Here is a 22362-nt window from a genome sequence, read left to right on the forward strand (position 1 = left end):
AAACTTGCCGCAACCCTCCTCGAAAATATCCAATGATGGCTGATCTGATGTAAGACATGTCATATTTTACAAACAAACATATCGCTGTATTTATGTGTTCACTCAGTATTTTATTTGCCAAAACAAATTTGCTTCAGGACTTCACTGAATCTAGTTTTAACATGCCATTTGTTTATATAACGTTAACAGTTATGCAATAGGCAGCATGAACTGCACTCAGTATTTTTTTTTGTAGACCACAAAATATTAATGACAGCAGAAGTATTCTTCTAATTTGCCTGTATGCATTCACTGCTGTTTCCGCCAAAATAGACATTTCTTTTTTTCAACAAAACTGCAGTTTCGTTGTTGAGTTCTCAGAGGTGTGCGCTGCATATGGCTCAACAGCTTGATCGGGGATGACTAATCGACCAAAGATGGCCATTAGAGACCTAACCAACTGCAACCTTCCCCCTCACGGGGTGATGTCAGCACCACTGTGCCATGAGACACCATACAATGAGTTTCCCCTCCCATGCTGACCTTGTCTCTGAGATCCTCGGCCTGCCGAACCTCGTCGTGCAGGTTGTAGACCCTGTTGACCAGCTCCTGTCGGTCCTCCAGAGCCTCCTGACGGTCGTGCTCCAGGATGTCCAAGATGGCTTTCTCCGTATCCGGCAGTACTTGATTACCAGGCTAAATTACCGGAGAGAGGAAATCAGTTTGGGCTCAATCGATATTTGTCCTTTGACTTTAGGATAATTCATTCCGCACACGCACACTTTAGTCAGTTAATTCTAACCATAGCTGAAGTCGACAGACTGTCTGAGTAGAAAAAAGCCTACTGACAGTAGCGACACAAAACCCTTACAATCTCACTGTTTCTCAGTGGTAAAAGGATTTCTTTTGAAGACTATCATGTCCAGTGGCACGTTATATGAGTGGTGGTATCATATTACTTAAATATGATTACTTTTTCATCAAAAAGGAGAAGAGCCTCATTTAAGCAACATTACATGATAGAAAAATTTAAAAGAATGTAAAGTGGCATATGATTTCCCATAGCTGAAAGTTTCATATAAAATGTGAAAATCTTTAATGAATAAAACATTTATTCTAGATGCACTGTCACACAACGCATGCATAGCAACAAGATCTATTTTTTCAGTTTCAAAGCTGTGGACCCCATTGAGGAAGCCTCCACTGAGATGAACATAGCACTTGGCACACCTTGTCAAAGATGATATCTTGACAAAGACAGCGTGTGAGTTACCTGGATGATAGACTGCAGCTCCTGCACCTTCATCTTCAGCACCTCGTTCTCCCGCTCCAGCTCGAAGATCTGCTCTCTGCGAGGACGGTTTTCGATGTCATTCTTCAGTTTCAGCGACTGTCTCCTCTCCATCTTGCACTCCTCTTCGAGCTTGTTCAGTTTGTGCTTCAGCTGGTCGATCTGAAATGGGTTTGCCCGGCCACCGTGAGCGACGGACCCAGAAGAAAACCATGACAGTTTCTTTAAATAAAACAAATCTACCTGTGCCTTCACTTCACTAACTTCAATGACAGATAAAAACACGTTTAGAGAGTTTGTCAAATCTGTAAATAATGGCTTTTCAGGTGCAGGCCCTGGTTGTTAAATGCCAGAGATGCTCCTGGTTTTATGATAAATCATTGGGAACAAGGACATTGTTAAAGGTACAATAGGTCATTTTGGACTTCTAACGGTCAAGAGAGGAATTGCAGAAACAAACACGCTCAACCCACAACATTCCACCCCTTCTCTGCGAACGTGTTGACGTTGAAACACCTTTGGCTATGGCAATTAGAACCAATTTTAAACCAACGAGCTTGGAATATTTTATAGCTATATGATGTTTTGGTATAGAGTGCCGGCCCGTCAACTGCATATTTTGAAGCCCAAATTTAAGGGCAATAAACACAGGAGGGTTGAGTCTTTTTCAATGATAAGAAGGGATTTACAATGGTCTTGTAACAATGTTTTAATACAAAAGTGTTTACCTATTGTACCTTTAACTTAAAGTAGTACTGGGTAGCACTCTGAGACCTGGTACGAATACAGCCTGTCTGTCTACTATAACATAGACTAGGTGGTTCTTGGTGGTGTTTCACAGGTCACCCCTCAGTGTCGCTGGTGAATGTGACCGGCAGACAGGCCGAGGCCGGGCGTGACTCTCACCTGCAGCTGCAGGTCGCGGCTCCTCATGACGGCCATGTTCTTCTCCTCGCTCAGCTGGGCGTAGCGCATGGCCAGGTTGTAGTTCTCGTCCTTCACCTTCATCAGCTCTTCGTTGCAGTTGTTCCACTCGTCCTTCATCTTGTTGTAGCGCTCCTGGAAGGTGAGCAGCTCCTGGTTGGCCAGCTGCAGTCTCTTGTGTTCGTCCTTCAGGGTGCGGTACTGGGTCAGCGTGTCCAAGTGTTGGGCGTCCTTCGCTTTGGCCTGCTGCTGCAGTTTGACGACCTCGTTCATCAGGAACTGAGTCAAGGCCTCGTGGCCCTCCTCTACTGTAGAACCACATGAGCAAAAAGCCACTGCCTTTCAGTCGGAGGCTGGCTGCGACTAGCGAAAACCAATGATTATGCTTTTCGAAGTGATTGTCTTGCTGAAGTAGTTGTATATGCAAAGCAAATTCCCCATGAGGGTCAGAAACAATAGGTCTCCCTAACAATGGGTGATTCATGCATGCATCCAATCACTGGCCCCCATTAGGTAATTAAAACCTGAGCCAAAGCAGTTGCTAGAAACCTGGTGGTCTCCAGTTGATGCCAGACAGTTGAATTAGCATGACATGGCATTCAAAGTGACCAGTCACAACCACACATTTAACATCTACCAATATGTGCTCAGAAGTGGTAGGCTGTGTGCAAATGGGCCCTCCATTTTGACTCTTGGCCGACTTACCTACAATAGTTGAGAACCTGCGGGTAGGCTCCTTCCCCGTGACCAGTCTGTAGAGGTCTGGGTAATAAAATTCCAGACTCTCCAGGAACACCACATACCCCCGCTGGCCTTTGGTGTGCAGGATGTCCAACAGCCGACCTGAAAGGTCAAGTTATCAGCTGCTCAGTCTCAGATAGGACACATTATCATCAAAATGATATTACAGGATGTTTGTCTTTCACAGTTACGAAATAAACCATAATTAAAATTAACCTATTCATCTGGCTGCTCTGGCACCAAATGCTTACAGGCCACTATGGGTGTACACAGGCAACATAGGCTCTTTGATCTTTCAGGGATAAAATAATTTCTTATTCCCATTAATCAAAAATTCCCGGTCTACATCTGTACAGTGCCAGCATGCCCCCTACTAGTCACAGAATAATAAGTAATAGTTATTTTAAGAAGGCATCTCGTTTATTTACACGTGTATGCAGAATACGACTTGCTTTATAGGCAATGTATGCACACAGAAATGATTAGGTCCATATGTTGCACTTTTAAATAATCTGCCTCCCTATGAAGAAATACTAGAAAATCCCTGTCACAGAGCAAAATAAGTTTTAGGGTTTCTTGTGTGACCGTACATATGCATCAGAATATATGCGTGTTCCTTCTTTCCAACATTTTCAGTAACAGTAGTTCACGCTGGAATCTGCAGGCGAGTAACTCTTGCACAGCTCAGGGGTTTAAAAGCCTCCATTCATCATCGTATAACACAACTGGAGAAACAGAGCCGGAGACGCCGCGGCTAAGTAACTGACAGACGGCGGCATTTGCATGTAAATTATTTTTGCTCGCGATCAGCATTTTCGTTATATTCTGCGGCATTCAGCTGCCTTGGGCTGGTTAGCGTAGCGGCATGTACACGCTGGCAGTCGTGGTACCTGCGCGGTCACGATACCTGTGCGGTTGTGGTACCTGTGTGTTACCTGCGCACTCATGTTACCTGTGCGCTCACGTTACCTGTGCGGTTGTGGTACCTGTGTGTTACCTGCGCACTCATGTTACCTGTGTGTTACCTGCGCACTCATCTTACCTGTGCGCTCACGTTACCTGTGCGGTCGCATTGCCTGTGCGGTCGCGTTACCTGTGTGTTACCTGCGCGGTCACGTTACCTGTGCAGTTGTGGTACCTGTGTGTTACCTGCTCGTTCATGTTACCTGTGCGCTCATGTTACCTGTGCGGTCGTGGTATCAGTGCGGTAGTGTTACCTGTGCAGTCGCGGTATCAGTGTGGTAGCGTTACCTGTGCGGTCGCGGTATCAGTGCGGTAGCGTTACCTGTGCGGTAGCGTTACATGTGCGGTAGCGTTACCTGTGCGGTAGCGTTACATGTGCGTTCGCGGTGTCAGTGCGGTAGTGTTACCTGTGCGGTTGACCCGGGACACCAGCATGCAGGAGTGCAGCACCTCGTCCTCGTCCTGCTCGTCGATGGCTCTGCACTGCCGCAGGTACGGGGTCAGCTTGCTGGGGCAGATGGAGCGGCTGAGGTTGTAGCGGTTGTTCTCCACGTTCTCCCACAGGGCCTCCTCACTGTCCTTCTCCTCAAACGCACAGTTGTTCTCCATCTTCCCTACGCCCTCCATGAGGAGCTATCAGAGGCTGCCAAGGGGGAGTCTGAAGGAGGGGAGGGCAGAACCAGAGGTCAGGATTCAGTCAACGTTTGTCCTTGAATTTCACTCTGGGACCTGATAATTACATTTTTTTCTTAAACAAGAGCAGGCAGACCCTGATGAAGCTAAGTGTGTGTGGAGTGTGTGACAGAAACTACATGAGTTGACCCACGCCTGTCAATGCAGAAGTGGAAGTGGACCTCTCTCACTTTTTTATTAACAATACAAATATATAACATTATATCTGAGATAAAACAGCTCTCCCATGGAACCAGAAACGTTTCTTTTTTATGTTTTCTATATGTGCAGTTTTTATGTGCTTTTAATGTTGTACTATGTCTTCTAGTCTGGTCTGCGTGTTATTAATGTGTTAACACCAGCATGCTGAGGGACAGCAGATGGAAATTAGCAATCTGGCTAAATGTGGCACATATACATCACAGAACAGTGATGCTGATCAACGTGTAACGTACCTGCCAAATAAATAAATAAAAATAAATAAATATACAGTAACAATATACAAGAATGTAGGAACAAACAAGTGTCAAAGGGTTTACTGTACCGGCAAGATTTTCTGGGAGAAAATGAGTCAGAAAAGGTTTTGGTTTCAAGTACCAGGTACATGCACATCTGCCGTGCATGAGCAAGTTACATGACATAAGCTTGGTTAGTCCAAAGAAGCCATTTCGTCTTAGAGGCTTTCCCCAGAGTCGTAAAAAATAATTTCTCTGACTGCATAGAGACATAAAAGGAGAGTGGTTGATAGGATCATTTCTTAACAGCCCGAGGTGAACTTCAATTATGTAGTGAAGTAGTCTTGAAGTTGCGGACTGATGGTTTTCATTGAACTGGAGGAAACATAAGCAGGAAACAGCTGAGCTGCTACACTCCGCACAGAGAACTGAAACACAGCTCACATGCAGAAAATCTGTCACTTAAACTACAACAACGGTTTAAAATGTTGCAACCTCGAGTCCACAACCGACGGTACACTTGCATTCTCAGATGTATTTTTTTGTAATTTATTATGAATTTACTTCACACATTAATTGTAGGATTGAGAGCATAAATACAGCCTGATTATGAACAGTACTCCAGAGGACAATGAGGAAATTTTCAAAAGACAGAAAGCGGAGGTGGATAAGCAGCGTGGGAAATAAAGAGAGGGGTGGGTATCACATGGTGAAATGTGTGTGATATCAAATGCGTTTCACCATGTATGCAAATCAATACGTGGGCGTACTGACACAGTTGTTCCTCCTGGAAAAGTGTGTAGAATAACATAAGTCATCGGTTGAACGGATCCTCACACATCTTGAGAAAGGTAGAAAATGAGCAGATTTGTTTTGTGCACGCTTCGCCTCTTGGTCTGCAGAGCTTGCTTGCACAACACCCTACTGCTGCTGCTCAAAGCTGGATACCGTCGCTTGTTTGATGCTTCTCTGAATTCACTATGACTGCTCATTCACGTTGCTGCTCGTTGCTCGCTAGAACATCGACTGTGACCGCCCACCTGTGGATTCAATGTCCCTGTTCGTTTCTCACCCGAAGTTTCACAAGGATTCAGATTCAACTTAATGGTTCACTTTTCTATACATCAAGGTGATTCGGATATTAATGAATCTGAATCCTAATGACTGATGATCCCGTAACCAAAAAAGTTAAAACATCAAAAATGCCCACAACAGCAACCCTTCCAGTCTTAATATTCAAGAACGATGGAGAAATGTTTACAGAGAGCATCTAAATATACGTGCAGGATGACTGGAACTTTCGTATTTTGTAAGCATGACGCAAATGCAAATCGGCGTATAAGCAAATCGATTTGTACATGAAACCACGTGCTTTGAATGGGGGTAACAGTCAGCCCCAAAGCCCTTTGCATATTCCCTAAGCGGTGTAGAGGCCAGCAAGTCCTGCATCGTTACCTCTGGCTGCACAATCCCAGCATTGTTTCACCCGGGCTTTGCAAATAAAACCCTATCTGATATTACCTAAGGTTCCCGTGGTGGCCTTTTGCATAAGGCTTTTATGCACCCTATCCGCTGTCATAAATCTTGATAGGCCTGCTCAATGGGGATACTGGCGAGCTTTCATTTTTATCCCGAAAGTTAGGAGTGGTGAGGACCGCTCCAGGTTATGGGCAGTCATTCTGGGCAGTAATTCCAGTCATTGCTCTCCATTTGCATGTTTCTGAATGAGCCCGTATCTCGACCCAAGCTTCGGGGAGTGGATGGTAAGAAAATTTCAAAGGTGATAAACTCGACCGTAAACATCCTGGTTAGCAGTACGTTGTGATTGTTAAAAGGTTTTTTTTATATTTTTATATTTCTTAAAAGCCTCTTGAATGTACTCAGTCATTTAAGTGTTAAGCACAATTCTTTGCCCTACTGAAATATTATTATTCAGAATTATTAATAGTATTATTTCTATACAAAATCCAAACTTACATTAGACCATACCTCCTACCCAGGGGAAGCATAATATTCCTGAGAAATAACTGAAGAAGTAAACAACTAGAGTGTTTGGCAATTTGCCAACCTACAATGGGGTGTGAGCAGACCTGGGTCAAGTACGTAACTGTTATGGATTCAAATACTTTTCTACACTTTACTGCACTTGTCTGGTGTATTGGAACAACTGTCACATAGTGCAAACCCACCTTCTGATGCTTGGCTCAATTGCACCAGACAAGCTCAATCGAGCACAGCAAAGTATTTGAATCCAAAACTACGTATTTGACCTGGGTCTGGGTGTGAGTGATGTGTGAGCTAGCATGAAATCATTAACTGAATTCACACTGTGCGCTGACTTTAATGGATGGACACTCGGTTTCACCTCTGAGCCCCCACGTTTCAGCTCTTATTTGGTCTGTTACAGCTATCGATTACACAGTTAACTCGCCTCGGCTTGTTTCTTCACTCTCAAAAAGGATGCCCACATACCTTTTGTGTTGCAACATTTGGTACTACCAAATGTAGTGGTAGTAACAACCAAGTTACTAGTTTTGTGTTACAAATATAAAATTGAAGTGTTAAAAAGGGTGACTGTGTTGAAAGTAATGCAAAATGAGTTGTCCTTAACTAGGCGTGGAGGCGTGTTTAAAAAATGGTGTGTTATTTTTAACACATCTGTTTTGAGTGTGTTGGGTCTGAACCTGCAAATGAGTATCTGCTAATAAATCTATTCCACTTATAAATCTAAAATGTCATACTGTATGATGTATGCCTGCTTTGCTATAGGCAGAAATTGGTATTGGTAAAAAATTGGTAAAAGGAAAATTGTAGCATAACTAAATTGCTGTACTGGAGAACACATACAGGACTGATATATGACTAAAACCGTAAATGTTAATTTGTGTTTTCAGGGCGTGGTCCAGTATTTCAAAATGGGTTCTCAGTAAACACACATTGACCTGTGTAATGTGCATTATTTAGGTGTCTTGTCAATGCTATAGTGAATAAACAGTGCTGCAGGAAATGCTTGCAACAGCAAACTTTGCACATTAGGAGGCACATTTGCAGTCTTCCAGTTTTAAACTTTATAGCCATTAAGGGGAGGCAAGGTCACTGTTCTGTAAACTAAAAGGGAAAGGGGATGTTTCTCAAGCACAATAACTCATTAGACATTAAAATGTAACCGTGAATCACTATACAAGCATACACATTCAAAGACGTGTAGATTAGGCAACTTGGGGTGGGGGGTATTAACAGGGTGTTGCTGCAAAAGTGCGTGCATGCTCAGTCAACCTATCTTGTATAAAGGTTTAATTGATAAATAAAATACAATCTTCAAATGTTTTAAGGTGGAGATGTCATCCACAACCTTATTCCCACTGTCTGGTAAAAGTTATCGCTGTATATCAATGCACTGAGGAGATGCACTGCACAATAAAACATTTATTGACTATTCATCGGCAGCAACCGACAGCAACAGATGGAAAAATAACTGTAGGCCAAGGGTCTTGCTACAAAATGAGGTGACATGGTGAGAGGCAGACTGATAGCATTCTCAACGCAGGCTGCTAACAGGGCACGACGGAGCCCACATGCTGTTGTCCACCCATCATCCCGCAAAAGCTCCTCCTCTTCCCCTACACTGCTATACGCGAGCGACAGAGCTCTCTGCACTTCTTCATCATTCAATTGAAGACGTCACACTCCATTTCACGCTCAGCAACCCGCAACATCCTTTGGAACGGGGCAAATAATGAGTGCCACCCTGAAGAGTCAACATCAGTATCTCACAAACAGTGCCGTAGCCTTCACACTCCGCGCACATGCTCTTAAAAGGACCTTTGAGGTACTTTTGTGACATCATCAACAGGCTTCCTGTAGTACATGTATAACTGAAACCTAAAGACAAAGAACTGCAAGCAATTGTTAGTGAACCCCCAGGAAATGGTCACATAATCATGTAACAAGGAACTTGGAACAGCACAATCATGATGACACTTGCTTCTTTTATCTAATCTCTGAACCAGATTCTGGGGACTGTTAGCCTAATCTGAATGCACAGGGGGCTAAAATCCAATCCCTCGCTCCCCCTTTCTCTCTCTCCCTCTCCCTCTCCTTATATGACATAGGGTGAATCTGTCTTGTAACACAGGAGTGAGTGCACTCTAAGCCGATCGACCGGAAACGCCTACCACACGTCCTTTGTGCCTGATCTGATTATAGAAAAGCCACAAACCAGCACTCCACCTTCAGCCAATCAGCTGCAGCCCTGCTCCCCCGATTTATGAGTTCAGAGGAACAGCAGAAAGGTGTTTTTGTGTGACAAAACATTGGGACGGCTGTAGTGTTAAGAGTTTTGTGCTCGGCTTAACTGCAAATTCTAAAGAAACAGGAGTGTGGGAAACAGGGGGCTTAAAGTGCGTAACACCTGTTTCCCACCATCGGAAAATGCTCAGGGTTATAGAGTTAAGCAGGGCTGGCTTTAATCACTGAGAAAATTATTTTTGTGAAACAACATTTATTTGTTCCCATTTATTCAACCAGTTTTGGACCATCCAAACTGTGTATTTATTCATTTTTTTAATGCATTAAATCTCAGCAACTGTGTTACCTACATACTCAACCTTGTTCACCCAGATTCACAAATCATAAGTTAATATAGGGAACTACAGTATAACAAAACTTTTGCATTTATATTTGTTGCATTTATATTTGTACAGCTTATAGTATTTTATATAATATGTAGTTACCATTGATTCAAAAATAAAAATTAAGTAATGCAAACATTACCCTTTTTCACAAAAATGATTTGGCAAGATGTTTGTGATCACTTGCCTTGTCAGACTTTTCTCTTTGTGAAGGAAAAAATACATATTGAATGCATTTAAATGTGAGAGATACTCACTACAGCTGCCAACAGATTACCAGAAATGTACTGTTCATTTCACATATCTGCCAGTTCATTGTGTGTGTCTATTCACAGCTACAACAGACACACTCTTCTCTCCCCTGAATCTACCCTATACATTTTACAATGCCCCATCAAATTTTCTTTCAGCCTCTGTTGACTTCACTGTAATGGCTGGGTCAGACTTCTCAAACCTTCACCTAAGATTTGTTTTCGAAGAGAGTGTAGAATTAACTACTTAAGTAACTAATCAAGACGTTGATTTTTTGAACCAAGTGTTTGGTTGGAAGAAAAGGCAACCATTTCAGATCAGACTCAAGAGCCAGCCCTAGGGTTTTGGTAGCCCTAAAGAAGAAAATTTGTATGGCACAGTATGAACATTTGTATGACTGTCACCCTAAATGACTGCACATGTCCATGGCAGGCTCTCATAAAGGGGGACACCTTTGAGCTCATTCCTCCCAAGCCAAAAAATAAACATTTCCCTCACCTTTACCACCTTCCCCCAGCCAACACTATGCCATCACCACAGCAAACCACAAAAAAACTCAAGATGTCCGCCTCATTATGAACTGGACATAATTCCCCCAAAGCACTGGTAATGGTTTTGAGCACCTAAACCACAGGTGTCAACAATGTGTTTTTGACACCCCTGACCTAAACAAACCATCTGCATCTGGAACAGCTTTTTCCCACTGAGAACAGTCGCAAAACACAACAATACATACAGCAGATAACCAATACACAAATTGATTTCCCATACTTATGAGATTTGTTAGAACTCAATTAAAAAAATTAAAATAAAGAATTGACAGCCCAGCTCCCACAAAAGAACGTCCTGGGAGAAACATTTGGTTCTTATATCCATATCCTGGTCTTCCACTGCAGTCATAGACTAAGGACATTGACAGTACACCCTGTGCAATGCTCACAACTCTAAAAGTGAATGAAAAGAGGTCATTCGATTGCCTATGAATGAATTCAGTTTCAAAACACCCACTGATAATAGTACATTCAGCATAAACCAGCATATCTGCCATTTGTACAGCATGCTTTGAGCTGTGTACTTCTCATGAAAACATTCTGTAGCCATGCCTAGTGCACCCACGCTCAACGCCACGCAACAGTGATTCCTAAAAATAGAGCTCATCATGCGGAGTGGGGTACAGGGCCTAGCCCAAGTGGAGAGACCCAAAAAAGGCGGCCATGAAACCAAGTCAAATGAGCACAAACAAGGGAGGAAGCCACACGGTGACAGGCATTATGAACAAACGTATGAATACATTTTAAAATAATATAAAAGGCCAGTTGAAAAAATACTCCTTTGTGTAGCCATAGTCCATGCAGGACGCTTTAGTGCTTTCTCATTCATTTTGTGAAAACCTGAGTCTTGTTAGAAGCACTTGCCAGAATCTATGCTGATTTATGCATTTCCTTGATGAGATCCGTCTGTCTGACCTGCTGGCGTTACGGGCAGCATCTGTGTGTATCCTCGTTTAATCCAGCCAAGCCTCTCTCCAAACGACTTCAGCGCTAATGCTAATTATTTCCTTTGCATGTTTGGTCACGCACTGGAGCACGCTCAAGTTTTGCACTGATAAACGTTTTAACCCAAGAAATCCTGTATAAACCCAAGGCCCACTGAACCCGCATCTGCTTTCACTTTTACGAAGTATAAATTAGGTGTATAAAGTAAATACCGGCATTGCTCTGATTTGGCATACACGCTTGTGTTCAAATAAATAGCAGTGCGTAAAAAAAAAGTGAATAAAGTGCAAATAGCTTTTAGTTCCATATTTCAAATGCCGTGGAAACATTACACATTCAATTCCAAATCAAAGCATTAACACATTTTTATCAAGTCTGCATTATTCTTTTACAGGAAGCAAAGAAAATGAATATTAATCTGTTCAAAAAAATGGCAGTGTCGACATTTTCTCTTCAAACTCAAGCACTTACTGTATAAACTGAAGACATTTTTTTTTTTTGGCCTTTTTCAGCTTTATTGGACAGTATATATATAGTATAGAGAGACAGGAAGAATGGGAGCGAGAGAGAGGGGAAGACATGCGACAAATGTCGGACGGTCGGATTCGAACCGCCGACGTCGCGGCTCACAATGAGCATGCGGTCAGTGCTCTACAGGCTGCGCCACCGAGACACCCCAACTGAAGACATTTTTCAAGATTTAACTTCACTTTAAATTACTGAACTAACATTTAGTTGCGTTACCATTGTTTTTGATAACTGCTGCGTATCTGCATTGCATCGAGCCAACCAACTTTTGCTTCCGAAACTGCATTTTTAATGTCACCCCACAAGTTTTCAATGGGCTTGAGGTCGGGGGATTGAGCTGGCCAGTCCATTACCTCAACCCTTTTTGTCTGAAACCAATACTCCTGTGTTTGCAGTCGTTGTCTCGTTGAAACACTCTTTTCAGGGGCATTTCCTCTTCAGCATATAGCAACATTATCTCTTCAAGTATTTTGATGTATTTAAACTGATCCATGATCCTGGTATACGATAAATAGGCTCAACACTGTAGTATGAAAAACATACCACGATATTTGCAGCACCAAGCTTCACACTGTACTGTGTCTTGAATTCTGTTCCTTGGGGGGGGGTCGTCTGACATACTGTCGACGACCCCTAGACACCATTTCTCTTTGGGCCAATTGACGTGTTCCTTGGCAAATTTTTACCGATTCTGCAAATGCCGTTTTTTCAACAATGGTGCTTTACGGGGGCTTCTGGCTGATAGCTTAGCTTTGATTAAACGTCTTCTGACTGTAACAGCATTTACAGGTAACTGTAGATCATCTTTGATCTTTATGGAGCTGATGAATGACTGAATCTTTGCCATTCTGACTATTCTTCAATTCGTAGTTGCTTGTTTTCTTCCGCAAGTTTCGGGTTTCGCCATTTTAAAGCATTTGAGATCATTTTAGCTGAGCCTTCTTTATATGTTTTCCCGTCTCCAATCAACTTTTTAATCATTGTTGTTCCTCCGTACAATGTTTGGAATGGCCCACTTTACTTAGCAATTCAGAAGGAAATATATTTTATAACAATGTGTGAAACATTTGCTTCCCTTCTTCCTTAATAAAGGACAATTAATGACAATAAGCTAATTAAACTTCACACTGCTATTATTTTGAACACGTCCATTTAATGAATGAGTCAATTTCTCAGAATAAGCAGCGTGCATGTCATGACAGTTGGGTCTGTTGTTTTTCTATCAAACTACTACATCTACAAGTAAATTATTTGTCATGCAGAAATATCTTTTACTAATAACAGTGGTTCATCAGGTTACTGATGTTGTACAGCTATTTTTTGGAACACAACTGTATATCATTCATTCAAGTTTATGTTATGGAACATAGTTTTCATTATTTTGTTAATCTGTAATGCATGTATGAATATTCAAGTTTTATCTCAGTTACTAAATAAAATATTTTGTCAGCCATATCTAGGATATACACTCAGGGCCAGGAATGCTGGAATGCTGCCAGATTCAGAGGAAAATGTCTTCTCCCTAAGTGGGAGCTTTTGGTGAATCAGACGATGAAGTTCTGATCTACACTGTAAAAAGTGGCAGCTGAGTAGCTCCTAAGTTTTTAGGTCTTCATTTTTAAGGTATTTTTCATGGAGCAAACTCTAAATGGCTTAATCAAGCAGCTAATGGACTTCATTTGTTCTTTCAGAGCTTAGTGGTGATTGAAACCAAACCCTCTTTGGACCTGCAGGATCACAGCTGTGCCCTCCTTAACGTTTGTAAAAACATGCCACTTCCCCAAACCCTGAAACTGACCTGTCATCATCTCTCAAAGAACCCATGTAGTAATCTGTGGCAACATTTTACTTTAGGCAAAACGTAGGGAATTTCAACAAACAGTTGATTAGACTAAGCAGTGGATGACCCCCCTGGACCAATGTGGGGTTAAGGGCCTTACTAAAGGGCCCAACAGCTGTGTGGATTTTATCGTGGCTACACCAGGGTTTGAACCAGCAACGTTCCTCTGTCAGGTACCTTAGCCACAAGGCTACATGCTGCCCCGTTCAGCAGCAAAACAACATTTTCCTGCAGGTTCTCCTTTCTGTCTGTTGTGGAACAAACTGCACTATATTACTGTTATACCTAGATTTTCCAACTTTCAAAAGGGAATTTCGCTTTGAGGTCCACTCTTCCATATATAAAACAGGCAAGTTTTGTTTAAACTTTGTCTTGGGTATAACTATGAACATTTTCTTTATATACAAAAGCCTCAGAATGGCTTTAGTGTGCATTGAAATGATAAAAAATTAAAAAAAAGTAAATTCCAGTGAGGAATTGAAATTCAGTTAATGCACAAAAATGGGAATTCAAAATTAATTGCATTAAAATAGAACAGGCCCTGATGAGAATAACCTTAAGCACTGTATTTGAGTCCTGCACTGTGGACAAGAGTCAAATTAAGCCTGAAACACATTCAGTCTTAATTGTACTATAGCTAGCAGAAGGAAGTTGCTTGAGAGGCTTCTCAGGTGATGCTTTAGCCTTCAAAATTTTCTCCTGCCCAAACATGTCACAACAAAGTGGTTGTGGTCTGCCTCCAGCATGTTGTCTGTTTATATATCCTGCAGTGGGGCCATTTGTATTGGCACGGCGAGACAGAAAAGGCACACAGAGAAAGGCACCTCGGCTCGAAACCTGATATCAGGAAGTGAACATATGAAACGAACCATTTGAAATGAACAGAACAGCTCCACAGCCCATTATGCAGAAAATAAACTGGGGGAACGTGCTTGGTCGGGCGATTGAAACGTTTATAAGTCACAGTTCTTCAGGGTTGTCATTTTTGAAAACGGAACTACCTCACCAGGTACAAGTAACTTCAGTACATTTGTGTTTTCTATATTGAGCTGCATTACACCCCATTCCAAAGCATACTTTGGTTTAAATTGATTCACCTAGCCGCTGCCATGCTCCTCTCTGCTTTTTCTCAACCCATCAACCCATATATAGTATTTTCACTTGAAGTGTGCTTGATGATGACGTAAAAATATAAAAAAATCTTCTGACAGTCACCATGTGGGGTAACGCACCATGCAGCGGGAATGAGAAAAGGTGTTTCTAACGTCTCGTGACTCACTTTCCGCTGAGGGTACGGATATAGCTGGTGCCAGTCAGCACACCGTGTGCCAAACACTTAAGCAATTAATCATTTCTGCAAGCTGTCTCACGGAGCTGTTATTGAATTTATGTACTGACACCTAAATAGCTAAGTTCTTGGTGAGATGGCTTTAACTGCTGAGACTGGTAGCACCATGTTTGTGTGAAGGGAAAATCTGCTACATTTCAGGGAACTGGCCTTTTGCATCCATTTGATTCCACTGCCAGTCAGTATAAATACAGCATAAATCGGGCTACAGGGTGGCTGGCCCTGTTCAAGGCTCTGTTGTGGATGGGCCCTATGGTCTAGTGTTGAATTCAGACCATAGCAAGAGTCAACTGTGGCAAGTTGACCCGCTGGAAAATGCATATAGGGCTCTATTATCGCCAAAGGGGTTGGAGGGTTTAAGACTGTCAGGGTTTAAGACACCAGTGTAAAGGCTTTATATTGGAATTGTTACTCGCATTACTGTTGGCAGACTAAAATGCCCGACACTCATTTTGTACCGATACACTTTAGATTAAATTAACTGATAATCCGTATGGATAAAGAGCTTGGTATTGGTAAAGCATTATAAATTGTGTATACTTCACTTCTGATTTCATAACTAATTTGGGTGGGTTGTTAATTCAGGCTCATATGAGGTTCTACTCTACCATCTTCCAGTTTCCCTTGCATGAGAGCAATGCATTTAAGAAAACTGTTCTATTAAATTTTATTAAATGAATTACTGCAACCGTTTAATTCCTGATATCATTAACCAAATGAAGTCCAAAAAAATTTAGTCAGTCGGGATGAAGGACCAAGCACATGTTTTGTACAGAGGCCATGATATTGAATATGTTCAAAGACTTTCTGAATTTACAGAGGAATATGTGCTTCAGCAGGCCACATGAACACTTTCTCACATCGCTTCAAACTGACCAAAGGATCAAAGATGCCTAAGTAATGCAAGGCCACAAAGACTAGCTCAAGGTAATGGCTTTGTCAAACAAACCTGCTGTTTTGTAGCACAGCTGAAGCCTGTAAGAGCTCACTGTTGTGTAATAAGGAAGAGGGAAAATCAATACTCCATCTCTTTCACATGCACAATCAGTCCACTGTTTTCCTCCAGTGGCCTTGAAACCTGCTTTGGGACCTGTATAATAGTATTAAAATGACAATACCAAGCACTATTCATTAAACCTTTGCATAAATAGACGCTACAGTGTATCAGATATCTGAACCATAATCGCAAACACCAGACAATTAATGAACAGTGTGAGCGCTCAATGGTCCCAGTGGCATGTGATATGTTGAATGTAAAAGGATACGACTCAGAACCTAAGAACCCAATAGCAAATCAGGTCATGAGAGCTAACATACACCCATCTTCAGTGAAATAATCAGCGTACAGTCCAAAATCATACATCCATCTCACGATTACACAAAGACACTCTCTGTGACACCTATTTTTATGGTTATTTAGTACTCCCACAGTAGCTAAATTCGGCTGAACAGTTAACTTATTCAGGAAGCACTTGCCAGCGTAATAACAGGCGCAGCTGCAGACTGTATTTAGCAGGACTTCAAGACCACGCCTACTTCATCCCCTTTTATAATCCAGACTGACATTTTGTAAGGTAAATACAAAACTAACATGCAGTACTGTGGGTGACTTCTCTCTATAAACAGCAAACATCAGTGTAATTTGCTAGTTTGTCCTTTCCTTTTGTCAAAGTGTAATAAAACCTGACTGTTCAGGTTAGTGACAATTCAAGGGTACTAATGGTATCTATTTAAGGATACCTACTAAGGATTATGTTTTGTTAGAAACTGTCAATATTTGCCCATCAGAAGCTGTCAGAATGAGAGAGAGCGAGAGAGAGAGAGAGAGAGAGAGAGAGAGAGAGAGAGAGAGAGAGAGAGAGAGAGAGAGAGAAAGGGAGAGAGAGAGAGAAAGAGAGAGAGAGAGAGAGAGAGAGAGAGAGAGAGAGAGAGAGAGAAAAGGGAGAGAGAGAGAGAGAGAGAGCAGTGATTCAATTATTCCCTTCATGGGTTCAAAGAGGGCAGGCCATTGCATCACTTGCTAAGGAGAATACCCCTTAGCAATGAGATCTAAATAGATCTGACTCTTTAATATGAACTAAAACTGAGCATGCTCAGAGCAGCTGGAAACATCATCAAAGACCATTGGCTTCAAAACACTATTGATCATCATTATGGAAAATGTAAAGACAATTTTGTACACATTGCACTCTTGCAGTACATGACAAGCATACTTATTTGAGTTATTTCCTCCTTCACAACAGTTGCTATGACAGCAGATGCATCTCCATTAATACCATTTTTAATAAATTCTACACCCAAGTTTTGTATATGAAACTGGAATCTGCAAATCAATGGCAAAATGCCTTGTCCTACTGGCACTATTATAAACCCCCTACACTGGAGCTAAGGAATTTTAAACGAGTTCCATTATCAGTCAAAATATTGATGAGTCTTAGCTCACTGCAGCAAATCCAAAAATAAACAGACTTTTCAACACAAATTCAAAACATTGGTAATTGGAATTTTTTTTAGCAATGCATGAAAAATAGCCTTAATGGGAACAGAATCTGGGTTTTACAATTCCTTTCTAATTAACACAGCTTCTGATGTCGCCTGGATATAAGAAGGCCAACAGACCAAAACCTTCCATATATTTCATAATTTCCTTCAAAATAACTTTTTTTTTTTTAACAAGTTTGAATAGCTTCTTCATTTATTTTCAGTGTTTCAGTATTTGAAATTACTGCATCTCATCCAAGACTTGAATTTTTCAAATCAAATAAGGTGAAATTCCCAATTAGATATCTCAGATCTTCCATGAACTGCTAGTGACCTATGCGTCTTACATGGGCTCTATTCTATTTCCGTAAGGGAGCTAGAGTCATTAGCTAGAGTCATTAAACATGTTTAAGATAATCAAATTAACATACTACATTTTAAACCGATAAGATGCAAGCATAACCACGTCCTGTACATTAGGTGGCCAGTCTAATAGCGATCTAACACCATTGCAGTTGTGTGTGAGAGAGAGAAAGAGAGAGAGATTAGAACTTTGTTTACAGTTAAATGAGTATTACAGCCAGTTCACCAAGAAGTCACATAAAATCTAAATCTCTACTTTGGACTATCAGGTGTGTCATAACTATTTCAATTTTGCCATAGCAACTAATGCACCTGTAGAAGACACTGACAAATTAAATAATTAAAAGTTTAATGTTGCTAGGAATCTGTCATGATGGAAAATCTGACCATAGCTATCTGTAAATAGTGTTAATGAATGCAGTATGATAGGAACTTTTTCATCTTCCTGGAACATTTGTATGTTGGACTATCAGACATACATCATAATGAATTAAATGTTCCCTTGCATATGACAGGAACGTTTTCTGACAACATTCCATGGAACATTTCAATGCAAAATAGATTCAACATGTAGCTATGTCAGCTTTTACTTGTCATGACAAGCAAGGTTCGGCATAGCTTCTAATGCTCCTGTAGTAGTGTTATAACACTGCAATGACAAATTAACAATTAAAACTTTATCTTAACTATAGAAAAAACTGTCATAACAGTTATGTCATAATCAAAACCTGGCCATTGCTTAGCGTATACAACAACTGCTATAAGGCTACTACTAATAACAATAACAATAATAAAGTCCTTGCTTCATATTGAATACATGCACTCATTTGGCATTGTCACCTTCCCTACACAGTTAGGCAATCTCTACAGGATGTTGGTGTGAATTTGATTGACACTACAGCCATTTCTTGGTTTGTTTCTCCACAGAGTTGTTCACTCCCTGATGCACTGCTTTCTCTGCCTGGGCTTAGTGAGACACACTATCTTATTCGTCTTTTCTACCTGCTGATCACTGCCTTTTTGTCTGTATTAAAAAGAAGGTCTGTCACAGGCTTATATACTCAGGAATTTGTATAACCATGGCCTCCATAAATAATATATTGTTCAAATGTTCCCAGTTAAAAAAAAAATGTTATTCTTACGTTGCAATGCCATGGATTTATGTTGAAAATAATACACACCCTGAACTCTTACACCATTTGTGTTCCAATCACAACTCTGCAAGCAGACAAAATACTTGTGAATTGCTCAAGGACACTTTAAATGACTGATTAATAAGCCTTGATTTAGTCTCTGCATTAATCAGACTTGATTCCCACCCAGCAGCCAATTTATTTTTTATTGCAAATGGTCAGCCGATACTCTGGCAAGCTGCATAAGTTATTTCAAAAAGACCAGTCACAAGCACTGAATGAGTAGGCAGCTCCAGGTGTAACTGTATTCAGGCTCTTGGTTTTGAGCAGAAAACTGAATTTGCCCCAGTGAGTATTGACAACACAGCCTTCATTTTTTGAAGGACAAAAAGGCAAAGCAAGAGTTGCAGTATCCCTAGAATACACACCGTTGTCCAGTAACCGGGACAAGAATGAGGTCAGTGTGATAGTTTGTCTCAGTGACAATTATCCCAAAGAAAATTAACAGGGCATTTCTATATAAATAAAACAATTTTTTGGGGGGGGGGTTTTGCTTCTGGAAAAGTGTTTACATATCACGATGTGGAACATAGGCAGAGGTGTCCAATATTATGCAAAATGGGCCAATGTGGGTGCAGGATTTTGTTTTATATCACTACAGTAACTGATTCTACTTATCAAAGTGTTGATTGAAGGTCATGGTCAGTAATTAGCTAAAACTAAAACCTGCACCCACATTGTCCCCTTGGACGCCCCTGATTTAAAAGGACTCAAGGCACCTGACTCTAATGACTCATTTACTTGGTCTGACTTGACTGTTGACATTGTTGTGTATTCCTATATTTTTATGGTATGTACAGTAAGTTTTATTTGCCAGCTTCTAAAGGCATTCATGCACCAAGTACGAGGGTCACTGAATGAGAGCAGGTTTGAATACCTGTTGCGTCCTTTTGTAACCCATTATGTAATACCAGGAACTTACTACTCTGGATACACTTACTGCTGTGTGGATTCATGGTGATCCACCACTATAAATATATAGGTTGTAAGATTTGTGATGCATCCCTGATAAGGCCATCCTCTAAGCAAACATTTCCATGTAACAAATTATAATGCATACAGAAGTAATGTGATTAAAGTGCCCTGTGCATCTGTTATAATATTGATTTTGATATTTTTCTCTACTCTTGCATGTACCAACAGTTATAGGAAAAAAAAACAAAAGCATTTCTCTTTCATGAAGACAAATATAACAATACCAGCCCTTTCAGCTGATGACGTCAAACAGTTTAGAATCACGTAATTACAATTTGCTATCTTTTGTCAGCTTTAATCCGGTCTAATACTTATGTAATTGTGAGTATACTGGAACTATATATTCACTTCATATATACTGTAGAAATGCCATTGTATTGTAGGTACAGTACAAACATACACAACATTCCAGGCTACAAGCATTCTCCACACACACGCACATTACGCTCATGCAAACCACTGTAATCATGGCATCTCAATGCTGCTCTGCCAGACTCTTATGCCTCAGTCCGAACAAATGCACTAAATCTACTTCAGCAATAATTTCCAACTTGAACCCTACCATGAGAAAGCAACATGAACAAATCATCGACTGACAATGACCTTATCGGAACAACAATTCTACATTAATCACATTTCCGTATTCTTTATCAATAGAATATAATAATAACGTTTAAAACCTCAGCAATCCAGTTTGTCAATGGGACAGAAAAGTGTCAGACGAGTCCTTCTCAGTCAACGGGTAACTCAACCGTGTTAGTGTGACGAATTAAGAAAAAGTAAAGAAGAAAATACATTTTAAAATCGCACCTTTTAATGGAAAATAAATATTATATTAAACCAAATAAAGCATAGCCAGTTTCGAACCACAGTAACCGATGGCAGTTGTGATTGCATCGAGGTTATTTCAGTGAAACTATTTGAAAGTAGGCCGACTAAGAAAGTTACGAGTACAGGCTAATCGCTCTGGCTTCCTACTAAACATGGGATTCTTACCTGTTACGAAGACCGCTTCCTTTACACGAGTCTGCGGCCGAACGAGTCCATTTCCGAACGGAATGATTGGAAAATTAACATGTAGCTACAATCAGGGATATTGTAAAGTGTTAACTGCCAGAGCAGAATCGCCGGTTAGTGTCAGACACAGAGTGTACTTTTGACGCATCAGAGTGTCAAAACTATCAACAGACTCGCAAGATGCAGGGGAGGAGTTGCAGGCGCAAAAAAAAAAAAAAACGCGTGGGTTCTCGTAATGAAACTGTACCGCGTAATTGTCTGAGCCTATTTAATCGTGCCTTGACTTTCTGAAAACGCTTTGGATGTTTGTCAGACAAGCCTCGTTTTAAATGTTTGTTTCATAAATAATATTGTTGTAAGCTCCTTTAGGGTATCCTCACATATGTCCTCTTGAAAAGGTGAAAATAGGCTACAACTTCTTAAAATAGAGAAGTCATCTGAGGAGAACTAGGATATGAGTCTACACCAGAAATAAGCTCTTATTTGCGTCGTTGGTCTACATACTGTGTCTTTTCAAACAAGCAATGTAGCCTCCATGAACGTTTCAGGCAATTAATTTGAAGCTACTGATGACACATATGAGCTTTTCTTGAAAGATTGAAAATAGACGTGGAGACATAATTGCTTTCATCACATTCCCTTCCCTCGAACACATTTGTGAAACCTAAAAAAATACCAGAACACTTGCAAAGTACATGGCAACTGAACTGCAAGTCGAGTGTGTTTTTTGAAATGGTAGGCTGCTTTAGCGTACTCTTTTTTTAAATAGACTGTATAATACATACAGACGGATTCTGACCCGGATAATTACACAGTACAAGGGGCAAACTCAAAATAGGGACCTTTACTGAAACAGGTTGATTGACGTTTCAACATCAGTGGGACGTCTTCCACTGAATGAGGAGAAGAGAAAAGAAGGTGCACGTCAGGCCTCCTATTTAGTTCTCTCTTATTAGCCCAGTCACTCTATATTACCTGGGCTGAAGTGCGTCGAATTAGCCTTCCTGTTGTCAACCGTGTGTAATTTATATTCAAGTACGTTTCTCAAAGAAGGATGGAGTTGACACACTGGAATTATTTTATGGTTTTCACTGACTACTCTGGTGGGATTAAAATGGGCATTTATGACAACTCGGTTCACTGCCTTTTGTAAAATGTGTTCTGTTTAAATTCCCAAAGCAGGCTGTTAGACTTACAGTAACTCTGTTCATGC

General features: G+C 40.9%; 1 protein-coding gene across 2 annotated transcripts in view; it reads right to left on the reverse strand.

Annotated features, from left to right (window-relative positions):
- card11 (caspase recruitment domain family, member 11) overlaps positions 1-21337 on the reverse strand; it is a 40119-nt gene extending 18782 nt beyond the window's left edge. For both annotated transcript variants that reach the window (XM_061224263.1, XM_061224262.1), the window contains exons 1-6: positions 21129-21337; positions 4306-4556; positions 2900-3037; positions 2177-2502; positions 1253-1432; positions 523-675 (exon numbers count right to left, since the gene is read on the reverse strand). In XM_061224263.1, the coding sequence (XP_061080247.1) occupies positions 523-675; positions 1253-1432; positions 2177-2502; positions 2900-3037; positions 4306-4525 (1017 nt within the window). In that variant the 5' untranslated portion in view covers positions 4526-4556; positions 21129-21337. The remainder of the gene's footprint in view (positions 1-522; positions 676-1252; positions 1433-2176; positions 2503-2899; positions 3038-4305; positions 4557-21128) is intronic.
- Positions 21338-22362: the final 1025 nt, after the last annotated feature.

This window comes from Conger conger, chromosome 16 (genome assembly GCF_963514075.1).
Source record: "Conger conger chromosome 16, fConCon1.1, whole genome shotgun sequence".
Taxonomy (NCBI): domain Eukaryota; kingdom Metazoa; phylum Chordata; class Actinopteri; order Anguilliformes; family Congridae; genus Conger; species Conger conger.